Source organism: Acinonyx jubatus, chromosome A3 (assembly GCF_027475565.1).
Source record: "Acinonyx jubatus isolate Ajub_Pintada_27869175 chromosome A3, VMU_Ajub_asm_v1.0, whole genome shotgun sequence".
In the NCBI taxonomy this organism is placed as follows: domain Eukaryota; kingdom Metazoa; phylum Chordata; class Mammalia; order Carnivora; family Felidae; genus Acinonyx; species Acinonyx jubatus.
The window spans coordinates 56,301,881-56,326,965 of NC_069388.1; the positions used below are offsets into that span (position 1 = coordinate 56,301,881).

The 25,085-nt window shown below is 43.5% G+C and overlaps 1 protein-coding gene across 2 annotated transcripts in view; it reads right to left on the bottom strand.

Annotated features, from left to right (window-relative positions):
- The window catches only part of SLC9A2 (solute carrier family 9 member A2), a 98,983-nt gene that overhangs the window by 33,211 nt on the left and 40,687 nt on the right, over positions 1–25,085 (bottom strand). For both annotated transcript variants that reach the window (XM_027069370.2, XM_053200375.1), the window contains exon 3: positions 18,682–18,932. In XM_027069370.2, the coding sequence (XP_026925171.1) occupies positions 18,682–18,932 (251 nt within the window). The remainder of the gene's footprint in view (positions 1–18,681; positions 18,933–25,085) is intronic.

A 25,085-nucleotide genomic window follows, 5' to 3' on the forward strand; every position in this document is an offset into this window, starting at 1 on the left:
AAACCCTGAACTTGAAACTGCAGTGGCATTGGCCTTCTCTCCCCTGCCACACCTCCTCGGTGCCCCCTACCCCACCACCTAATTGGTCACCAATTGTTTTCTACCCCTCATCCTGAATATTTCCCAGACCCACTTACTCTTTTTTATCCCAAAGCCTTAGTTTCGGGTCTCGTTTCTACCTATCTACTGTATGAGCTTCTAGAAAATTCCCAACGTATTTATAGGCTCAGAGAAACTCCAAGAGGAAAGAAGCCCTTTTTCTTGTTTCCTCCAACATTTCCAAAACTCTGGGACTACAGAGCCCTTATTTCCCCTCGGAATATATCTGTTTTGATAGAGCACCTGTGCACACTCTGGTGAGCAAAGGGCTTTAGGGTCAAGTTCATGCTCCTAAGTTGGACGTCCAAAGCTCTTCACACTCTTTCCTCAGTGGACAATTCCAGTTTCATCTCCCACACAGCCTCTCCACCCAGCATACACCATATGGCTCAACTGTAATTTCCCCACCACACCCTGTTCTTTATTGTCTTTTTGCCTCACCATGTGCATAAGCTCATCTCTCTGTCTGGAATGCTACCCCTGACCACTCAGATGGCAACCACAGAGGAAAATTCAGTATGAGCCCAATGACAGCTCATCCCAGGTTCCATCTAAAGAGACACAGATACTAGACATCGGCTGTAGCAACATTTTTTCTAGATATGTCTCCTGAGGCAAGGGAAATAAAAGCAAAAATAAACTACTGGGACTTCATCAAAATACAAAGTTTCTGCACAGCAAAGGAAACAACCAACAAAACTAAATGGCAACCTACTGAATGGGATAAGATTTGCAAATTATATATCTGACAAAGGGTTTGTATCCAAAATATATTAAGAACTTCTACAACTCAACACCCCAAAAAACCAATCTATTAAAAAAAAAAATGGGCAGAAGATGCCTAGGCGGCTCAGTCAGTTGAGCGCGACTTCAGCTCAGGTCATGATCTCATGGTCCGTGAATCCGAACCCCGGGTCAGGCTCTGTGCTGACAGCTCAGAGCCTGGAGCATACTTTGGATCCTATGTCTCCCTCTCTCTCTGCCCCTCCCCCGTTCATGCTCAGTCTCTCTCTCCCTCTCTCTCAAAAATAAGCATAAAAAAATTCTTTAATGGGCCAAAGACATGAACAGACATTTCTCCAAAGAAGGCACTCAGTTGGCCAACAGACACATGAAAAGATGCTCTACGTCATTCATCATCAGGGAAATGCAAATCAAAACTACAATGAGGTATCACCTCACACCTGTCAGAAATTGCTAAAATCAAAAACATAAGAAACAACATGTGTTGGCTAAGATGTGGAGAAAGGGAACCCTTGTGCCCTACTGGCGGGAATGCACACTAGTGCAGCCACCGTGGAAGACTATATGGAGGTTCCTCAAAAATTGAAAATAGAACTACCCTATGATCCAGCAATCGCACTCCTTGGTATTTACCCAAAAGATACAAAAACACTAATTCAGGAGTGCCTGGGTGGCTCAGTCAGTTAAGCGCCTGACTTCGGCTCAGGTCACGATCTCACAGTTTGTGAGTTCGAGCCCCACATCGGGCTCTGTGCTGACAGCTCAGAGCCTGGAGCCTGCTTCAGATTCTGTGCCTCCCTCTCTCTCTCTGCCCTTCTCCCACTCACGCTCTGTCTCTCAAAAATGAATAAACGTTAAAAGAAAAACACTAATTCAAAGGGATACATGCACCCTTATGTTTATTTCAGTTATTTACAATAGCCAAACGTGTGTGTGTGTGTGTGTGTGTGTGTGTGTGTGTGTATCCAACAGAATATTATTTGGCCATAAAGAAGAATGAAATCTTGCCATTTGCAACAAGATGGATAGAGCTACAAGAGTATAATGCTAAGCAGAATTAAGTCAGTCAGAGAAAGGCAAATACCCTGTGATTTCACTCATATGTGAAATTTAAGAAACAAAACACACGAGCAAAGGAAAAAAGGGGAGAGAAAGAGGCAAACCAAGGACAGACTCTTTAGAGAACTGATGGTTACCAGAGAGGAGGTGGGGGGGGGGGGGGGGGCGGGTGGGTAGAGTAATAGGGGATGAGCATTAAAGAGTACACTTATCATGATGTAAATTAAGTGATAAAAAAAATATACAGAGACATGGGGACTAGAAAGTACTAAATGACTTCATTATGAGAGAGGGTGTTCCAGAATGAAGGAAGACAGAATTTGAGTGAGCTGTCCGCCTTCCACCATGCCATAAACCAATTGCTGGCCATGATCTGTGAAGTTTTCCACATTCTAACTTCAGAGCTACAAGGACCCTGAATGCACCCTGCCCCCAACCACCACGTGTAGTCCTCCTGACCTTGAGAAGATGGCTGGTATTTTAGGAAAATCCTCCTACTGTGAGCACAAGGATAGGTAAAGAACACAAACCTAAGGGCTCTCTGAATCAAGACCTAAACGGGTAATCATGAACATATTTCACTGCAAGAAAAAGACCTGTTTTTTAAACACAAAAAATGTATATTTATTTTTGTGCCCCTATTAAAAGAAAACAAAGACCCCATCAGGTCAAGAACCATGCATTTAGCTACAATGTCACTGTCCCCAGAACGAGTGGGTACTTCTTTTAGATTTATATGTGGGAGGAATGCATAATTCACGTGGTTCCCAAAAGAAAGAGTGCCTTATTAAATAACCTAGTAAAATTCAGCAACCACAAACACACAGCAAAGCCTTTGACATAGCCGAGGGCTTGTATAATAACAAGCAACCTTTATAGCACCCCTGCTGTGCCAGGTGCTATGCAAGCTCCCTGTGTGGATTATGTCAGTTAGCCTCATTACAAGCCTCTCAAGCAAGTTCTGTTATCATTCCCATTTTACAGATGAGAAAACAAAGGCAGACAGAGGCCCTCTTATTCAAGGTGACACTGCTAATAAATGGTGGTGCCAGGATTTTTACTCAGGCAGTCTGACTCAAAGCCAGCACTGTTGAGGATGTAACCCTTGCTCTCTGTGAGCTCGGTTACCTCCGATGGGGAAGAGGTCTTAGTCCTCTGCCAAGCCCTTGCTCATCCTGTCTCAAGTACAAGCCCCTCTGTATGAGCTTCGTATGGCTGCTGTAAGAAATTAGCCAGAACTTAGCAACAACAACACAGACTCATCATCTTATGCTTCTGGAGGTCAGCAGTCTAAAACCACTTTCACTGGGCTGAAATCAAGGTACTGACTGATAGGGTTGTATTCCTTCTGGAGGCTCTTTAGAGAGACTGCTCTCACTTTTTCTAGTTTCTGGAGGCCGCTCACAGGTCTGGACTCACGAGCCGATCATGCCAACTTCCTTGGCCATCTCCTTCCGACTCTACGATCCTTTCCTCAGGTTCTATGTGATCAGATCTGACCACCCAGACCATCTAGTGTTATCTCCCCATCTCAAGGCTCTAACTTAATCATGCCTGCAAAGTCCCTTCTGCCATGGAAGGTACCATATTCTCAAGGAGAGTCTGGGGATGAGAATCTTCAGGGGGCCGTCACTGAGCAGATGTGTGGTGGCCACAGTCAAGTGCGTGTTTCTGGATGAGCGTGACCGGAGTTGCTCAAGTGTGCTTGGTGACAGAGGCCAACAGAAGCTCTGCCACGCTAACCTGAATCAAAGGCTGGAATGTCCACTAGCAGGCGAGAGAGACTGAGGAGAACAGAATGGCAAGGAGCATCTCTCTGAGCAAGTCTACAGGGCATCTCACCAGCGCCGCCCCCCGAATAGAAGCCACTTGTTAACTACACTCCTGAACATCTTCGGCTTCCATATTTTAGATTTTCTTTAACCCGACTTAAAAAGGTAAGATTTACCCAATAGAAAGTAATGAAGGCAAAAGCCAGATTAAGCTGATTAAAAATCTAAAGCATATGTTTTTATACAAAAAAGACATACACACAGCAATACACACTAGTGAGCATTTCTTCATTGTTGTCAAGTTGAAAATTTGTAACAAAAATAAATTATAATGGTCCCATTACTTCCTGAAATTATCTAATGCTACGCAAAGGGTGCTTCACAATGATTTTATTATAAAGCATTTAAGCTTAGATACGAATATACAGAATAAACACCAAAGTACTTACTACCCAGCTCTTTCTAATCACTTTTTTTTAAATTTTTTTTAACGTTTATTTATTTTTGAGACAGAGAGAGACAGAGCATGAACAGGGGAGGGGCAGAGAGAGAGGGAGACACAGAATCTGAAACAGGCTCCAGGCTCTGAGCTGTCCGCACAGAGCCCGACGCGGGGCTTGAACTCACGGACCGCGAGATCATGACCTGAGCCGAAGTCGGACGCCCAACCGACTGAGCCACCCAGGCGCCCCTTGCTTTATTTTTTTTAAATAGAACATCAGCTACAGAGTTGAAATCCCTACACTTTTCTTACTACCCCTATTTCCCTCTCTCCCTCCTGGCATTAGATTTTAATCATTCCAAAAGTGATTTTTAAAAGGCTGGAGAATATTGTTTTTGTGAATATGATAAACATTTCCCTCTAAGATCACGTTCCCATCAGTCACTGGGCAAAATGTAAACCGTATATAGGCAAAGAATAAGCTCCAGTTCATTATGGGAGCAATTGAATAAAAATTCTATTCAGAAATTATTGAAAGAGATAGAGCTTTGGTGTAAGAATAAAAGACACGAATGAATTTTACATGAATGTCCATGGTATCAATTTCCATGGCTTTGTGTCCTTAACACGACACCACAGTGATGCTCATGTCTGCCAGACACGTCACTGTAACTTAATGCCACTTCCTACCTGCACAGTGAGACACTGGAGGGAGAAGAATGGCCCTGGCAGGTACCAGAGGCCTCGGCATCTGGTAGTTCCCTGTTCAGGAAGTGTGGGCACGTCTAGGACATTGATGCGCTCTACTACAGGCTGGGGACAAAAGTTCCAAGTATCCCTGTTCTGGCGTGTCACGGACAGCTTAATAATGCACGTGGCCTCTCAAGCAAAGGCCTAGTGGTGTTTTCATCGCAAAGGGGTTTTTTGTTGCGCTACGCTCTGACCTGAAGTCAAACCACCTCACTGCAATCATCTCGTAAGTACGCAAAACGACCCATTAGGGAGGCAAACACAATACAGTCTCCCAGCGGCTGAGAAGAATAGAAACCTTCTCTCCTCGCTGCAAAGACCATCATCTGCAGCTGACAGTCTTGGCACCATAAATTTGCATCTTCTTCATTTTTCTAAAAGCAGGCACAAGAAACTTACGAGGTGGTAATGGTCCAGGCTGGTGTCTGTCTTCAGCCTCACTGGCTCTGAAGTGTGTGGCCAGGAGTGTCCTTGGGCACAGGCTCATGTCAAAGCATGTCACTGTAGCAATGTCCTTACAGAGAACTAAGATTTTCTTCCTCCATCAGCATGGGATCACATGACGATTTCATGCCTGAAATCCATGCCTTCTCATCCTCATTCTGAGCATCAGTGTGACAGGTAATATCCGTACCAAAATAATAACCTAAACAGAGGCACCTGGGTAGCTCAGTCAGTTGAGCGTCCAACTTCAGCTCAGGTCATGAGCTTGTAGCTCGTGAGTTCAAGCCCTGCGTCAGGCCCTGTGCTGACAGCTCAGAGCCTGGAGCCTGCTTCGGACTCTGTGTCTCCCTCTCTCTCTCTCTTCCCCTTCCCTACTCACTCTCTGTCTCTCTCTCTCCAAGATAAACATTAAACTTATTTTAATTCAAAATAATAACCTAGACAGGCTCATTTTAGAAAATTCTAGTTGAATCTCTTAACTCTAAAGCTCCATCAAATATAAAACCATTGGCCTTTAGAATTTGCAATAGAGCCTTACTTTTATAAGCCAATGTCACTAAGTCATCCCCCTCCTTCCCATGCACATTTCTCTTTCCTAGTCTCCAGAGCTTGCTAATATGATTATAAAGAACAATTTAAGATCAACCAACATTTTCTTAGCATTTACTCTGGGTCAAGTTCTGTGCTGGGGTCTAGGAAGATAAAAAGCAAGTAAGGCACAGCTTCTATTTTCAAAGGTTCACAGTCTCAGAGGAGAAAGGGCCACACAAAGATAGCATCATGATACAACAGTGCAAGTGCCAGATATGGGGATTGGAAATGAGGCTTTGGGAGTGCAGGGAAGGAAATCACCCTACCTGTAACAAAGGAGGAGACATTTGAGCAATATCTCTATGGCTAAGGGAAGAGCTCACCAAGCAGGAAGAAGTAAGCCAAGCAAAAGCAGTGGCCATGTACGAAGGCATGAAAAAGAAAAAAAAAAAAGTTGGCATATTCAGAGAACAAGGAATGATTTGGTTAGCCAGAGATGACAATGTCAAAAGAAAGGAGTTAGGGGCCAGATAATGATAAATGACACGGTTATATGTTATGCTCAGGAGTTTCAACTTTATTCCAAAGGTTGGAGGGGAAAAAATGAGAGATTCTACCTTTGATCTTATACTTAATGCCTATTTCCCCAACCCAACTGTTAGTTTCATGATGAAAAAAAAATAAATAAATAAAAAGTGTCATCAATGTTTAGCATAGTGTCCAGCAGGTCATTAATGTGTTTCAAATCAATGACTACTTTGGATCCAGGGATGAATTGTTCACAGAGATGTTGGTCTGGTGTGCACAGATGTTGTGTTTTATCAAGAGAACTCTGAAGGAAATGCGGAGACCAGATTTGGAGGGACAGGAACCTAGAGGCTGGAGTCAACTCATTTCCTACAATTGTTGGTCATTCTGTTTGTAAAATCCATTGTAGCACCTACCTGGCCCATACGATATCCCAAAATGTGTCCGTGTTTTGACAGGTGTCAGCCTCCATTCTGTGGGGCCACATGGAGGTAAGGTATGTATAGAATTCACTGGTGTTTTCTGCTTTGTTATTACCTTACCTCACATTACATTTTAACATAAATGTATGGTGATTATCACCAATTTAGAGGCGGAGAAGCTAAAGCACTACAATTAGTGGTTTTTACCTTCACCAGCAACTGAGGTTTTCTTCATCACTATGTCTTCCTAAATACAGCATACACAAAATTCAGGCCAGCTAATACTATCTCAACAGAGTCTTTGGGGGGAAAAACAAACTTTGTATTTAGAGGACCTGTCATTTGACTATTTCTGAATAGAAAATTCCAACAAATCCTTTTCTCTGTACTGCAAGACTCCATCCCAGCAGTCCATGAAGCCAGTCTTCCATGGACGTTCATTTCCTTCTACCAGAATGTAGATTTTGAGAGAGGAGGGCTAGCATTCAACCACGCTTACCATGGTTCACTTCATGTTATGGTACTGAGTTGCATGTTCAAATAATCCTGGCTGAGCTTAGTTTAATGAAGGTCCAGAACCCTTCATTTAGATGGCTGTGATCTGTAGGACGAAAGGGACCAGCATCAATACGGAATGCATACCCTGTCTGTGTTTATGTACATATGGTGATGCCATGCCTCAGTGACTTCAGTCTATAAATACAAGTGCTTTTACGTTTTTTTTTAAGGTTCATTTATTGAGAGAGAGTGAGAAAGAAAACAAGTGCAGGAGCACAAGTGGGGGAAGGCCAGAGAGAGAGGAGGAGAGAGAATCCCAGGCTCCGTGCTATCAGGGCAGAGCCAGACGCGGGGCTCGATCTCGCAAACTGTGAGATCATGACCTGAGCTGAGATCAAGAGCCGGATGCTTAACCAACTGAGCCACCCAGGTACCCCACTTGTATGTTTCTGAAGAGTGGTCAATTCTCTAATTTCCATTCCCAGATTAGGAGACTTCTTCTGTAATCTGAATTGCTTATTGGAGTTAAACAGATAAAAAGAATGTTGCAAAGTTCTTGGCTCCTGTTCTATCTCCACATGTGAACTTAAAAAGTACGGATTCAGTTGCAGAAAAATACGGTCCAAATTATAACTGCATATTCTCAATAAAGACTTTGCCAGATAGGAAAGCATACTCCACTAATCAGTGTCAAGCATTAGCAGTGACAAAGGACAATTAAAAAGCTTTCTCTGTATTGATTAAAGCCAGGTCTCGTGGTGACTCAGGGTACACTGCATGTTCTCAGAATAAAGTACTCACTCATGTGAGGTAAATTAATTATTCCAGGGCATGAATTACTATATAATGGATTGCCTCTTCTACAAAACCTGACAACCGAGAGAGAGAGAGAGAGAGAGAGAGAGAGAGAGAGTTTGACATATGAGAAAATGCAAGCAAAATTTGTTTTTAAAGAAGGATCCGAGTCTAAGAGCAGAGCAATCTTTCTTAAAATACCAAAGAAAAGTAAACTTAAACTATTGTAAATGTCTGGTTATTCGTGTAGTCTTGCCCATTTCGTGTATTTTCCACGTCTTTTGTTTCTTCTCCTTTATAGGCTTTCAACTCAGGTCAACTAACATTTATAGGTCACTCACTGAGTGAGGGTTGATTTTGTGGAGAGAACACATAAAGAATCACAGTTCATTATCAATAGTATAGTGACACACAAGGCATCAAGGGACCCACGGAGTCCACTGGCTCTAGTTGGGGAGTGTTGGCAAAGGCCTTGCGTTTCTTTCATAAAAATATAGCTTCTCTGTAATGACTAGAAAGCCTGGGACAAACATAAATGCCTGGGCCCCATCCCAGACCTATACAGACTCAGCATCTCTAGCTGGGGCCTGGGATTCTGTATACACGTAAGACAACTTTCCAGGTGATTCCTAAATACATCAAAGTTTGAGGAAAGCAGGAGGGGTTACAGGCAGAGGGTTCAGTGGGGTAAGAATGAACGAGAAAAAGCGTTGCAACTTGAATCATTTTATTTACAATGTTATTGGAGAGTGAAAATAAGGGCCAACATGAGATGTAAGGACTGAATTAAACCTCACCACCTATTCTCTCCTTCCTTTCTCCCAATTTCCATTACTTGGTTCTGGGTGTAGGTTCTATCTTCTCTTGCCTGGATGGCACACATTCTTGTCCAGACAAGCCTCCACCTAGGCACCTTCACTCTGCTGCCAGAAGCTGTTCCCTCTCCTCCCACCCAGAAGGCGAATCCTCTGCCCCGGGGGGCATCCAGTGAGCCTGAGGCCATGACTGCCTGCCAGCTTTCACCCCAGAGTGCTAGGAAAATACTACTAGTTTGATGTGTGATGGCCTAAGAAAGCTAAGAAAGCTAAGAAAGCTTTCCAGTCTTCACTATGAAACAGAAACACAATTGTGTCACCTCTTTGCTCAAAGCTTCCAAAGGTTCCCAACTGCCTACAGCACAAAGCAGGGCGAGACCAAGCACCTACCGCCTTTCTCATCACCCCGGGGTTCCGTTCCCTGGAGGCAGCAAAGCTTTTCGCCTTGCAGCTCTCTGCTGCGCATCACCCTTGGCACATAATGCCCTTCTCTTCATCACTGAGGCCTTAACTCAATACGTCACCAGTCCAACCCTCACTATACTACAAAGGACTGAGCTTTCCTGGATAACTTGTGGTCAACACAGACCGAGAGGCAGGTCACACTCGAATTAAGTTTAACTTCACGACACCTTCTTCCGGTACTTCTCCCACCACAGGGCTGGTCATGTGACACAGTCTGATCCAATCATGGTCCTTGCTTTGAAATGTCTTCTAACAGGAGCTGGCAGAGTAGAACTCCCTGAACGCTTTAGTGACAAGAGTCGCAGAGCAATAAAGCCCGATCTGTCTGTAACCCCTGCTTGATGCTTTAGAGATGGCTAGCCTATCAGAAGGAAGCCATCACACAGAGTAAGACGAAAAAGAGAGAGAGGGGGTTCTGGCCTCGGGTCCCATCAACCCAAAGCCAAATCTACACCTGCCCTCATCAAGAAGTGATTTACAAGAACCTCTATTCAAATAAATCTGGTTTGATTTTGGGTTTCACTGGGTGACCAATAATCTGGTTTGATCTGGGTTTCCCTTGCTCACACAGAGCCTCCCTCTACTGTCTGAGCTGGGCTCCTGCTTACAAGGACCCCAGGTGACTCTATTTACCTTAAATAGCCGGGGATTAACTGCGAGGGTGCATGTGGGAAAAAGATTCTTGGCCACTTTTCCAGATCCCCTGGAATCAAACGCCCTCATGTCTGACTGGCATAAAGGAAGTGGCAACAGAGGGACAGGGCACACTGACAGAAAATACTAGAGCATCAAGAGGAGCTACTCACAGCTGCCCCATGCCAAGGGCACCAAGAGAGGAAGTCTCTGGGTTCATTTCAGGCTAGCTTCCTCCCCCACACAGACAACTACTAAGTAGTACACTAAGGTTTGGGGCGCCTGGGTGGCTCGGTCGGTTAAGCGTCCGACTTCGGCTCAGGTCATGATCTCACGGTCCGTGAGTTCGAGCCCCGCGTCGGGCTCTGTGCTGACAGCTCAGAGCCTGGAGCCTGTTTCAGATTCTGTGTCTCCCTCTCTCTCTGCCCCTCCCCTGTTCATGCTCTGTCTCTCTCTGTCTCAAAAATAAATAAACGTTAAAAAAAAGAATTAAAAAAAAAAAAAGAAGTACACTAAGGTTTGTTAAAGCAAGGTGAAAGAGAATCAGGTTTTCCTTAGGGCACCTGTCCTGTTCTTGAAAGAGCAAATGTTGACCCCCATTGCTGAATTCCCTCATGAAGGGAATGGGACACTGATTCGAGCCATGTGGCCAAAGGCTGGTGTCCTACTCAGAAGTACTAGCTGGGAAGTAACTGCACGCTTTCCTTCGGTTTGCTGCGACATTTTCATTTTCCATTAAAACAGAGAAGGCAACTGCTTCTCAGCAATTATACAACATTTACATTTCTGATTTATAATCTTACATTTACATTTTGGCCTACATATTACTAGGAAACAATTTTAGGGGCGCCTGGGTGGCTCAGTCGGTTAAGCGTCGGACTTCGGCTCGGGTCATGATCTCGCGGTTGGTGAGTTCGAGCCTCGCATCAGGCTCTGTGCTGACAGCTCGGAGCCTGGAGCCTCCCTCGGATTCTGTGTCTCCTCCTCTCTCTGTCCCTCCCATACTCATGCTCTGTCTCTCTCTGTCTCTTAATAATATATAAACTTAAAAAAAAAAAAAGAAAATAATTTTAGCCTTACTATTGCAATTTACTTATACCTGAGAACATGGAAGCGAAAAGCACCACGTGAAGTAGCGAGCTCTGGACCAAGAGTAACCCAGCGACGTGGTGCTGTGATTGTTTTGACAAAAACACAAACAAGACTTAAACAGTCCAAAGAGCAAAGTGACAGTAACCCCAGTACTACCCGGTCACTGGTTACTATCGAGGACCTCTATTCATCAGAGATCTCAGGGAATGGGGTTCTTAATTCAGGAGCCAACTGTTAAAGTTTCACGTAATGTAAATAAATGTAGCACGCCAACACCAACCACGTTCCCTAAAATAAAGATGTGTGAAAACGACACGCCTAAAGGAGCCACCAAAGCCCTCCAGTGAGGAAGGCAGGCCTCAAGTCCTATCATTCTATTCAGTTGCTCTCAAAAGAGAAATCCATAAAGTGCACTTCACAAAACGAAACACACTTGTGGTGACATTCACTGTGACCCCTCTTTTTAATTTTTATACTCTTTTCAGGAACTGCCACGAAATATTCCCCTGGGCCACTTGCTGCATGCTTACCCTCCCTGAACATGCTGAATGACAAACTGTGTGACCGAAATCATATGCCACTCTTGTAGTCGAGAACTCATGGCCTCTATGAATGATATTCCCCATACAGATGATTATGATAATGTTTTTAATGTTTCTACGTATGAGAAGATGAGGCGTGAAAACACATTATTCTGAACACTGAATTTTACAATTTCAGTTTGTGAAAAACATAAAGTACCCAACCCCAGGGAATCTGTTTTAATGGACTTCGCTCATTCCTATAGCGATATCAACTTTTTCTCAGGAACAGTCACTCCCCTTGGCCATGTTTTGAAGAGTTTATTCAAAGCCTCTAAGTGTGGACCTTAGGGTAACAATTTTCCTTTCCTCACAGGGGCTTTAAGTTGACTTCTTAATCATCACAAGCCACCTCAGGAGAACCCTCTGCCCTCTCCTCTGTTATTCCTCTCTTGCTTTCTGACCTTCCTTACTCTCAAATAAATCTTCTTTATAAACAGCATGATTTATAAACATCCATGAAGGGAATGCATTTCCGTTCTGTTTCTTACCTCCGTCTTTTCTTGCCCTGTTTTTTTATTCTACTGTATCAGACGGAAGAAAAATATATTTCAACATCTTCAAATATCCAAACAGCAAAAACTAATGGCGAGCACTAGAGAATACTGTTATCTAATAGAAATATAATGCGAGCTTAAATTTCCTAGTAGCCATGATTAAAAATGTAAAACGAAGGGCGCCTGGGTAGCTCTGTCAGTTGAGAGTCAGACTTCAGCTCAGGTCATGATCCCACCATTCGTGAGTTCGAGCCCCACATCAGGCTCTCTGCTGTCAGCGCAGAGCCTGCTTTGGATCCTCTGTCCCCCTCTCTCTCTCTGCCCCCTCCCCCACTTGAGTGCATGCTCTCTCTCTCTCTCAAAAATAAGTATTTTAAAAATGCAAAAAGAAATCGGTGCGATTAATTTTCATAATATATTGAGTTCACTCAACAATTATTTATATTATTTATTGTTGCTTCAAGTTGAAATCAATATAAAAATCATTAATGAGAGTTTCTACAATTTTTTTCCCACTAAATTTTAAAAGTCTGGTGTCTAGTTTAAACTTAGAGCACATCTCAATTTAGACTAGCCACATTTTAAGTGCTCAAAAAGCCACATGTGGCTGGTGGTCACCACACTGGACAGCACTCAGGGAAAATGTGACAGCCCACTTGTTCTGCCCCTTCTTCTGAAAAACCAAGCAAACTCTGCAGTTCGTCAGTTGGACTCTGTTTCGTGAAACAGTTTAAACCATAAAAATAAATCCAAGCAATTTCATGAAGTGCTTACACTACTCTGGATAAGTCCTGCATGATCTCACTCATGTGTGGAATCGAAAAAAAACCAAGGTCATAGAAACAGAGAGCAGACTAGTAGTTAGCAGGAGTGGAGAGCAGAGGGGGTGGGGAGCAGGTGGAGGGAGTGAGGGAAATGGGTGACGGTGGCCAAAGGGTACAAACTTCCCTTATAAGATGAGTAAGTTATGGGATCTAGCGTACAGCAGGGTGACTGCAGCCAGACCTTGCTTATTTAGAGTAAGTTTTTTCTAATGTTTATTTTCGAGAGACAGAATGCAAGCAGGGGAGGGGCAGAGGGAGGAAAGGAGACACAGAATCCAAAGCAGGCTCCAGGCTCTGAGCTATCGGCACAGAGCCCGACGCGGGGCGCGAACCCACGGACCACAAGATCATGACCTGAGCCGGAGTCAGACGCTTAACCGACAGAGCCACCCAGGCGCTGCAGAAGGAGTCTCCGTCCGTCTCTATACTCCGAAATGTTAGAGGGATGCAAGATGGAAAAGTGCTATAGAACAACACAGCTTAAGGAGGAGGTAGACATGCGTTGCAGTATGCATGCATGGGAGCCACAGGGCGCCGGGACCTGGGGCTGTCCTTAGAGCATCCCCTACCCATTCTTTACTTGTGATGCTTCAAGAGCTCCAGCTGGCCTGCACTGAAACCAATAACTGACTCAAAGTGCCGGCTGTAGGCTGAAGTCAATTCTCAAAGGCCATTTCTTCTTTGAGTGTGCGCAGGGAAAGGTATGAGCGCTGGGATGGGAGTGGATTTGAAGTTCAAACTAGAAAAAAAGCTGATGTGATCTGCTTGCTTTCTGTTTAGACAGGCTTTAAGACCAAATGGATTTGCATGGAGGCCAGGCCGGAGGGTGTGTAATAACAGATTACTTGGGGGCACTATTTATCCTGGTTGCATTATCCAGATTGATTTATTAAAGCTCCAAGTCACATTGTTACACTAAGGAAAACATTCACTAACATGAGTCTAGGAAAATTAATAAAAGGAGCTTGTCTTCCACATACATACAAATATATGTATATATGTACATATGTAAGGTTTTATGAATGTCCTGCAATGTCGAGTGTTCATTTTTGCCCCATATTTGGAGAAGAGCAGAATACATGAATATTCTGTAAGCAGGAACATTCTGCCACACTGGCCTATGATTCCATATGACTGTCTCTTAAAGAGACGGTCTTCTAAATGCTACCAATGGCAGGCTGATCAAGAGAAACCAGGACAGTCGCTATAAAATGGCAAACAAAGGCATGCTTTCCTATTTTTCTCAATGTTTGAAAAAAATGACAATTACCAACTCATACACAGAGAAATGAGGAGAGAAAAAACGGCCTTCACATCTTCAGCAATGACTCCTCAGTCTAGCTAGCTTGGCCCACTCCTAGACTTCATTTCTGAGCTTATCATTCTGGAAATTCCCTGTTAAAGTCTCACTTAAAAATTGTCATACAAATGTGCAGTTTTTTTAAATGTATACTGGGACATATGCTGGACTGGCCTGGTAACTGGAGTCCAAGGGCCCAGGACCAGCTTACAAAGACTCACCTGCAGCCATGTTTTTTTTACCACCTGAGTCTCAGTTTACTCATTCATAAGACAGGACTTATATTTACTATTGTCTACTGTCTTTGCACAATGCTGCTAGAATAATTGAAACAACAAATGGAAAACATTTAAAAAATTTTTTAATGTTTATTTTTGAGAAAGAGACACACAGAGTGTGAGCAGGAGAGGGTCAGAGACAGAGGGAGACACAGAATCCGTAGCAGGCTCCAGGCTCTGAGCTGTCAGCACAGAGCCAGATGTGGGGCTTGAACTCATGAATGGTGAGATCAGACCCAAGCCAAAGTTGGACGCTTACCCGACGGAGCCACCCAGGTGCCCCCAAATGGAAAACATTTTAAGTACCCTCAAGAGAAGGAAGACTAAGGAATGATGAATCCATGAAAGAAAACATCAACTAAGAAATACTGGGTGCTTATTCTCCTATCTGAAGGAGGATTTAGCCATTTTTTGAAATTCCTGGAGCACCTCAAAAAGAAATCAGCACTTCCCCGCAGGCTGCAAGCTGCTGTGGAGACTAACATCCCCTCCTTGGTGACCGTGTGTTTTCAGCATCTCATTGACTGGAGCACGGGGGACGTGGCAGGCACGAGGTGAGGACCGAAAGAGGTGCTTGATGTCCACAGCAAGAGAACAAAGTCCTACTTCAGTTCACTTCTTTGTGGATCTGATCTGTGGAATCATCTTACACATCCGTTTGTGTCTTTGGATAAGGGGAAGGGGACAACATGGAATGTCAGTGTCTTATCTCTGAGCATTTTTCTGAACATAAAGCCCAAAACATGCAAACCAAGACACGCATTTCTAAAGCCAATACCTATTCCGCTTCCTCTATATGCCCTACCATGCTGCTGTGATTCTCAAAGGTGTCCAGTGCTCCTGAGACATGAAATTCCCAGTTCAAGGGACTACGGATACTTCCTCTTAACTTTAGCTACAGTGCTGTGGAGCTGCCTATGAAACACACACGCACGTGCACTTTTCCTACTGCAACAATCTGTTCCAGTGTAGAAATGAACAAGAGAATATTAGGAAAGAAGGAATTTCATTTACCCTCCTAGGGGTTGCAGCGAAAACCCTCCCGAACACACAAGAAGACAGGACTATCATTAACTGCTTAACATTAAATTAGCTTCATGAAAGTATGAAGAGACCACAAAGGGGAAACCAGACCTAGGGATGCCTAGAATTCAGCTCTCCAAATAGCTTCTGTCAGACAGAGGAGGAGAAGGCAGATAGAACTCCACCTCGTGTTATTTCACGTACTTGTTGTCAGTGAAAATCAGGTATCACCACAATTCCGTGACAAAATAAACAGCTGCAAGGGGAACTTTTGGATGCCCACGGTACATCACTCCCAACATCTCTCCAAAGAAACCAAGGTGCTGAATTCCTACCCAGGGCCTTCCTACCTAAAAGACTGACTGCATTTTGAGCTCAGACCCAAGTCTTCTGTTCTGTGGAAGGATGTTTCTTTTTAATCAGACTTTTGTGTTAACTTCCTGCTCACTGAGTGATCTCAATCTTGGACAGGCTGCTGCCTAACAGCCCACCCAAGACAAAGTGCAAGCACAGAGGGTTACAGCATCTGGAAGGCAATCAGAAGGGGAAGGAAGAGACAGGAGAGATAGATGGAAGGAAGGGAGAGAGGGAGAGAGGGAGAGAGGGAGGAAACCAGGCGAAACTCAAGCAGGACAGATGCACTTTGCTACACTGTTTTACAGATTCTGAGAGGGGCTTTAACCTTCCTCTCTGCTTCCCAGCTGCCTAACCTCAGTGCCTATTTTCCTTTCTACGTGGCTGCGCACTTCTCTCAAGAAAACAGGGGAAATCACTGAGCATGCTCAGCATGTCACATGCCTTCACTCCCATTAACCTTAAAATTTGTCTTTAAATGGCAGAAGAGTGCAATTAGCATGAAGTATGATGGGAATTCTTAAACTCCATGCAATTTAAATGCAGAAAAAAAATCCCTAGTTCTATAAAAGCAGCACACATGGATATGCAATTTTAACTGCATCATTAGAGTGGATCCCCTGGACCGACGTCCAAGGTAAGGGTAGTACTTACAATGGGGAAGAGCACACAGTGCACTTTTCAAAGGGGCGACATGCACACCTTGGATGCACACCATACAGAAGCATCACGCATGGGCGAGTCCCGAATAGCATACTAATACCCCACATTAGAAAACAGGGTGGTCCTTCTGAGAACAAACGCACTCCAATATCAATCTGTCCCTTCATTGGCTATCATAGGGTAACGGGTGTGCATGGTAATTCCAGATCTGAAAATGTTTAAATCTCCTGCCATGTCTTATTTAACGGTTAACTTATTATGTTAGCGCACTACACGCAATGACAAAATTTGTTTAAATGTAATAAAGGACCTTTCTGTACAGTAAGCTGAATGTTCACACTGAAGCTGGAAACAGAGGTGATGTTTTTCTTCCACCAACAAACCATGCAGAGGATTCCCTGTGCTATCTCCCAGGGATATGTGGCCCTATTTGTCCCTGATTTCCTAATTCCCAGAGCAAGTAAACCCCTAATCTCATCTTCGCAGGAGGTCGGGGCCTTGGTGGAGAACCAACCAACCACTGTGGACCCTGGGCCTCACGGACATTTCTAGGCAAGATGCACCAGGACCCCAACCCCTTGCAACACATCAACTATCCCCCCAGCACCCTAGATCTTCCCATCTCAGTCCCTGCCAATGTCAAACATATTTAGATAATTGTGTGGGTGTTCTAGAACTTTCACTTGTGCACGTGGTCAAACAATATTCAAGGTTCTGACACAAACTGCTGTTAGCATACTGTTGGGATACTAGACACAGAGTTCCACCCCCATCATTCTTTAGAGACCTTGTAACTAGCTGATTACACACTTTCAATGACACTGGTCAAAGAACAGTGAGGAAACTGGAAGTCATACAAATGATATGAATAGCAACCAGGAAGATACAGAACATTTCATTACTGGGTCAAACTGGATTAATTTGTTGCTTTATTTAGGCTCTCTGTGAAACAGAAAACCACACAACCTTTAACTCATGGCTTGCATTATAATGGATTCCACTCTCCTCGGGGAGAGGCACCTGACTTCTTCCATCACAAACCTAGCCTGCTTCCAATATAGCAGCGGTGATAGGAGGTGAAAAACAAACAGTCCTTAATCAAAGCAACATCTAAATCCGGCTGCAAGGCGAAACTTCAAGAACCAGGCTCGTGTCTACAAAACTCAATATGTAGCAGGGCCAAGCATAGAGCCCAGCACATGTCTAGCTATAAATAAGTATTTATCAAAATGAAACCATATAGAGCCATTCCATTACTAAGCATTTCTCACCAACCCTATACAGGGTGTGACCATAGTAGGCTTGTTTTTGGAAATTACAAAAATATCCACACTCAACAAGGAGCTTCCTTCAAAGTGACCCTGTGAAGGCTAGAAACTGATCCAAACACCACCCTTCTCTAGCCCGCATGCAAGGTTTCTTGAGAAAAGTCCTTCAGAATTTGTCGGTGAATGATACACCAACTGTATCTTCAATAAAGAACTTCTTGCTTTATACATTTCTTGCCTTATAAACATACCTCTTTTTTAAAAAGCTAAGCTAAAATGACATGATTACATGCTTTCCACATTGAATTTTGCTTTGAATGACTTAAACCTATTATTTCAAATCGAATGGAGCACGCAAAGTGAAAGTTCCCTCCTGCCAATATCATTCATATGAATATACATACGCAATTCCAGAACTCCAGATGCAGTTTGGGCAATCTGACCTTGCTGGGGTAAGTTTAGAGCCTCCCACGTGGACAACCTCTGAGTGAGCATCAAACTGGGAAAATTCTTGGTGCTTGACAATCAACCCCAACAGTTTATTGTCATGTTTCATATGAGACCCAAAAGAGAATTCTTTAGTCGTTTTCCATTCTAGCACCAGATCGCTTTAGTATAAAATTGGCTGAATTTCTTCATTTCTTTGAAACTAAGAGTAAGGAAACTCTATTTTTAATCTTTCTGGAAAGAATTTAAGGAATCCTGTTTTATAAAATGGATTCAACCTTAGCCTCTTGGCTTAGAATACATAAATTTAATGAAACTTCATCATTAAGTGCTTTTAACAAAGAGTTAAATACTTACGCCATGATACCTGAGAGGTGAAACATTTCGGCTGTTATGTAGGACAAATAACTGTACAGGAAGACAAAGAGTGGTTCAATCACCCGGATGTTATGCGTGAACCGAGTAGTAAATGCCGCTATAAATCCCAGGAAGATGCCAATCAACACCCCACCAATTCCCACAACAAAGAAGTTTGCAATTCCAGCAAACACGTCAATGGTCTCAATGGTTTTCATCTGGCAAAAAGACTTGAACAAGTTGTACAGGACCTGTGGGAGAAAGAGAGCGCATGGTCAAGACCCTTCCAACTTCCCCGTGTAACTGCAGCCACAGAAAAATCCACCTGGCCTTGCAACAAGGACATTCCTTCTATGTACCAAAGTTGATGACCAGTGGCAATAACTATATTTCTCTATCGCATGTTTTAATATTGTGTTGAATAGCTTTGAACAGAAAGCCATGTAAAAGTGTATTGTCAGGAAAGAGATTTCTAAAAGTGAGGGAGAGGAGACTTCACAATTATGATGTGACTTGCTCCTAAAATGTTATTTTTTAAGATACCATCTAAAAGATAATTTTATGAGATGTGGTTGCCATCCAAGAGGCCCTGCTTGTATTACCAATGCTGGACAAGTAGTACATCACAGAGAAAGCTTGTCGGTGTTGCTGTGAGTTTAGTTACTTTGTGAGGCTCTCTGGTGAGGCCCTGCCCTGGAAGGGGCCCCACCCAGCAGTCCAGGTACTCCATCTAAAGGTATCTTCCTCCCAGGGCACTGAGGTCCTCCCTTCTCACCCCTCCTCCTCACCCCGCCCACACATGCACATCAGCTAGAACAGGAGACCCAAAGGAACTTTCTTGAAGTCAAGAGGCACCTGTGTCGTGTGTGTGTGTGTGTGTGTGTGTGTGTGTGTGTGTGTGCGCGCGCGCGCGCGCGCATGCACACTGTAATTTCATATATATTTTATCCCTTTTCTAAAGTAATGAGCTTACCCAGGTACTTGGCTTCTGAAAAATCCACAGTCTTTACATAGTCTCAGTTTAATTAAGCTTCAAAAATGCCAGGCACTTCATGTCTGCTAGGGAATATGCTTGCAAACATGTTTCTAAGGGTCACTGGGCCAAATGAAACAGGAAGTGATGGCTTACGCCCTGCCACACTTTTTACAAAGCCAGCAAGTAAAATACTCCAGCAGGTGCCCTGCTTCTTTTCATTGCGTTATTTACAGCCAGAATCTCCAGGGAAGCTGGCTGTCAGGACATTGGGATGAAGGCCTTTTACAGTACAGGCCGTGCTACCCCCTTATTTGGTTTCTGAGAAGCTAAAATTGAACCCATTTGTCCATGGTCACACAAAATGTCACAGGCAATATGAGAATCCAGGTCTTCTGACCTTCCTGGTAAGTTTTTCAAGCTTCAACCATGGGAGAGTGAGTCAAGTTCTGACCCAGCGAACCAGAGTGTGATCTGGAAAAAAGTCTACTCCACTCTTCACCTCACTTAAGGTCCTTTTTTAGTCTACCGTGTTACAGGTTTTGTGTAATTTTTCCCTCTTTTCCGCTGGATCATACACTCCTTGTGGTCAGGGTTCATTCCTTATTATAATTTGCTTCTTCCATGCTGCCTGGAGGGGGACAATAAATGTCTGCTGGTTTTGAAGAAAGCAGATTACTAAGAAATTAGGAGCTTTGCTCATTCACAGGTATGACACTCAAGAGCATTTGGTCTTGGACCACCAAGAAATGACTTGAGTAACTCATGCCCCCAAAGATTTGAATATGTTGAGAGTATCATCATTTTCTGAAAAAGAAACTGACTTCAAGCAGTGGCTGCTTCCTACTTTCAACCAGAGGCTTGCTGCATATGGGATTCCATCAGCATCAACATGCCACGGTTGCTTCCTGAGGCAGGTTCAGAGATGTGCTATATATACCCCGTGTCTCCAAACAACCAAGACTGAAGGGTGACGGTCACCTGCTTCCTGAGGAGAGAGGTAGGTTTCCTGGCCAGCCATCTCTGCATAGACAAGCTCCCCAGGCCACTTGGTCACTGTACTTCTATCCCCAGGCTCCATGACTTCTGCTCTCCTTGTCTCCCACCTACACCAGCAAACCTCAGCTCTCCCTTGCTCAAATGCCCCATACAGCCAACACAAGACTCACTTCCTTTATTTTTTAAAAAATTTGTTTAACGTTATTTAGTTTTGAGAGAGAGAGAGAGAGAGAGAGAGAGAGACAGAGTGCGAGTGGAAGAGGGTCAGAGAGAAAGGGAGACACAGAATCCAGGGCAGGCTCCAGGCTCCGAGCTGTCAGTACAGAGCCCGATGTGGGGCTTGAACTCAAGAAACATGGGATTGTGACCTGAGCCAAAGTCAGATGCTTAACCTACTGAGCCACCCAGGGGCCCTAAGACTCCCTTCCTTTTAATATTGTTATTCTATTTGTCACTCTCAAGTTTAAAATCCTTGACTTCCTGGGGTGCCTGGGTGGCTCAGTTGGTTAAGAGTCCAATTTCAGCTCAGGTCATGATGTCGCAATTTGTGACCTCGAGCCCCACATCGGGCTCTGTGCTGACAGCTTGAGGCCCGGAGCTTGCTTCGAATTCTGTGTCTCCCTCTCTCTGCCTGTCCCCCACTCACAATCTGTCGCTCTCTCTCAAAAAAGAAAAATTCAAAAAAAAGTAGTAATAATCAAATCGAATCAAATCCTTGACTTCCTGACTTTGGGGAAGGCTCAATACACCTGACAACAATTTTTTTTTCTTTTTTTTACCACTTTCCAACACCCTTCAGTCTGGAAGGGGGTCTCATCACAGCTCCACAAAACATACCATATTTATCCATTACTGCCCCTGGTTTCCTTCTTGTGGTATCTCTTGGCAGAAACCTACCAAGTAAACCCAGGGCAATTTTATCTATCTTCCATGGCCCAGCTGAAGCTGCTACTCCTCTCCAGGGCCTTCCTGTACGTCTACAGCCCCTGCAAATCACCTTATCCTCTGCCCTCCTACAATTGAGATGAGCTCCAAACCAGTCGGGCTTTGGTGATGCACCATTTGCATTGTAGGTGTTGCCTCTTGGTGCCTACCTCATTTCCCCAGCAAAAGCAGAGAGCCCTTGCACACAGAACCCAAATCTTCTCCTCCTCTCTCACATCTCCCCTCCCCACCCCATCGAGCACATTTATGAGGCCTCCAAAGGAGGTGCAGGCCCATGACTAGCATATAGTCACAGTTTTTCCAGAGGCATTTTCCTCCATTTCAATCCATCAAATCCATCCAAGGGACAGTCTGGTTTCAATAGCTTTTTAGGTTTTGCAGAGAACAAAGCTGAGTCACAGGCACTGTACGTTCTGCACCCGGGCAGAAGCTCCAGTTGGATCAATCTACTGCCTCAGATACCAGGGCAATGTTACAGGGAAATGTCTTAGGTAGAGACGTTGCCTTGACAACCAGAAAGCTTTCCATAACCTCCCACCTGCTTTACACTGAACCTGATACCTAGTGATCGGCACAAGATAAAATTCTTTTAGTTACCACTGGCCATAACCCATAGTTAGTTCATTCCAGTTAAATACTTTAGTTGTATCACAGGGGAATCTATGTAGAAAAGTGCTTTTGGAGATTTTATGATATACTATATTTATATATATGTTATACGTGTATGTAAAATATATAAACATATATATAAATATGACGGCTACGATTATGTCGCTAGTTGGTCTGTGCAAAGCTGACCTCAATCTGACAACTGTACTTTTCGAAGACTGAAATACGGGTGTTGCCTGTATTTTGTAGTGGGCTAATCTGACAGCTGAGTACTTTCCAATCTTTCTACTTGATACTGGGGTTTTAAAAATTCTTACATAAGCACCCTGCTAGCTCAGCTGTTAGAGCAGGAGACTCCTAAAATACTTACATATAGAAGAATTAGAAATGATCTATTGTGACCTTTGATTTAAAATGTGCAGTAATTCAGTGAAATCACAGAACACAAAGATGCAAATATGGATCCTTTACCAGAATAGCTCTGTTCCGGAAAAACAGTTTCCAGGTCACTTTTTTTTTTTTATGTGAAATACAAGAAATAATCATTTTTGCATAAGGAATTTGAAATATAGTCTGTTACTCGCAAGAGCAACAATGAGTACCAAGTGGTTGCTGTTTACCTTCTAGCTTCCTGAAGTTAAATTCCAGGGCGCTGCACATAACGACTGGGCCATTAAAGCCCATCCCCAGCCTCGTTCCAAAGAACCAGCTATCCTTATCCAAGCCTTGTTATGGTTGATTAAGGAAATTCTTTAAGTGTTCTTGAAAAATGTATCAGGTTATTCAATGGGTGCATTAACACGGTCTAGAGGTGATATTGGAAATTACCATTTGAGCACAAGTCATTGGATTATGGACTACTAGGAATGGCAGGAATGATCTGGTAACTGACAACCTGAGCCATCTTTGCCTAATAAGGAAAATTTTGACAGATTTTCCTAAAATATTTACCATAAGGGAAAGTACAAAGTTCCCAATCAAAAATCTCACCTTTGTTCCTTTGGCTGTCATTTCCCCAGCTGATTCCAATCTACTATAGCCTTAGACAGTGGCACAGTTGGACTGCAACATATGTATCATCAATTTCTCTTTGAATGGGGACATTTTTAGGGTAGGTTTTCTCCCCTCATCTCTGCCACCTCAGTAGTGAACCTACCGTGATTTGGGGAAGGAATTAATTGCACTGACCTATAATTTCACTCATCAACCAGACTACCTTTTTAACCCGAGTTCTCTCTGTTTAATCTTTACCCTTCTAGTTGCAACTCCTAGTGACTCATCATTTTCACTGTACACAGCAGGATTCATACTTTTCATGCCTTTCCCTACCCTAAGAGTCCTTAAAACACTCCTGGAGATAAGACTAAATGTCAAAGAATCTTCCATAAAACATCTCCACTTCTATACTCTGAGGGTACCTAACTGGGAGGCAAAATGATCATTTTTACAACGTTGTTCTAATCATTCCTAACACCACATCAGTGCAGTCCACTATTCAGCCAGTTCAGTGAAAATAATACCTGGTAGTTTATTCTTCGGCTTTAGGTAGGCAAAACCCTTGGGCATGCCCTGCTATTCTGTGGGTGTGGCTTTAAGGGTCCTCAGCTTGGAGCCCAGCGTATATAACCCGAGGAAGGCTCATTCATGGGAAACCATTACAGTCATCCTGACTTAACAGGTGTTGGCTTTGTAACAAGGGCTTTCACATCTAAAGGGCAGTCATGCCCTTTCTCTGTCCTTGCCCTCCTTCCTGTAGTGGAATGACATCCTCAATTTGGCCCACTGCCCTCTCTGTCCATAAAATCACATTTGATGGCTTGGTGCCTCTTGACAGGAAGCAGAGGATGTGCCTCTGGAAAGCCTGGGGCCTTCGCACACTTTGAATGGTGGTTTAGCCAGATTGTTTCCTCATATCTGATTCTTGACAAACTCAAAGAATGGACACTGAGTTGTCTGAATGACAGATTTTATGAGAAGAGAAAGCAGTGTAGTATCACTCTGAAACTGAGCTGACATTGCTATACTGCCCAAGAATGAGTACAGCAAGGTGTTATTATTTCTTTATAAAATTTTCTATATGCAAAAGAGATCCAAGAAATCCTCATTAAAATGTCCACAATCTATCTCAACAAGGGTAATGTGTACATATCAAACTAGAAGTTAGAATAAATCACAAAATGTCTTCATTGCTATGGCACCTTCCCAGTTACAATTTATATTGGCAAGTTAATGACTGATCACTGTTAATGAACAATGGAATAAAGGAAGTGTATTTTGTTACTTGCGTGAGGCAACTTAGCTGCCTTAAAATACCCATCTTAGCAGCCATTCTAAAAGATGGGATTTCCTGGGGCACCCCAGTGGCTCAGTCAGTTGAGCGTCTGACTCTTGATTTCAGCTCAGGTCATGATCTCATGTCTCGTGAGTTCAAGCCCCACATCGGGCTCTTTGCTGACAGTGCAGAGCCTGCTTGGGATTCTCTGTCTCCCTCTCTCCCTGCCCCTCCCCTACTCGCTCTCTATCTCTGTCTCTCAAAATAAATAAACATTTTAAAAAATGGGATTCCCTTCTCAATAAATTACTTTCTACCTAATAATGTCCACATGGAGTTAGCGGATATCCTTGAAAATGATATTTTACTCAGTTCAGGGGTCTGAATATAGGCTAATGGCGAGTGATGTAGGTTTCTGTGCTGACTTTTAAATGAATCAGGAATAATATTTTAATGAAAGGACCTAATGAAGGGGGTGATGTAAATTACGCAAGTTACTTAAAAGGATTTAATCCTTCTCTGCCTCAACTTTCTTCCCTATCAAAGGTAAAGAAATAATTACTGCATAGGTTGTCATAAAGACCCAAGCACAAAGCAGACATCCAC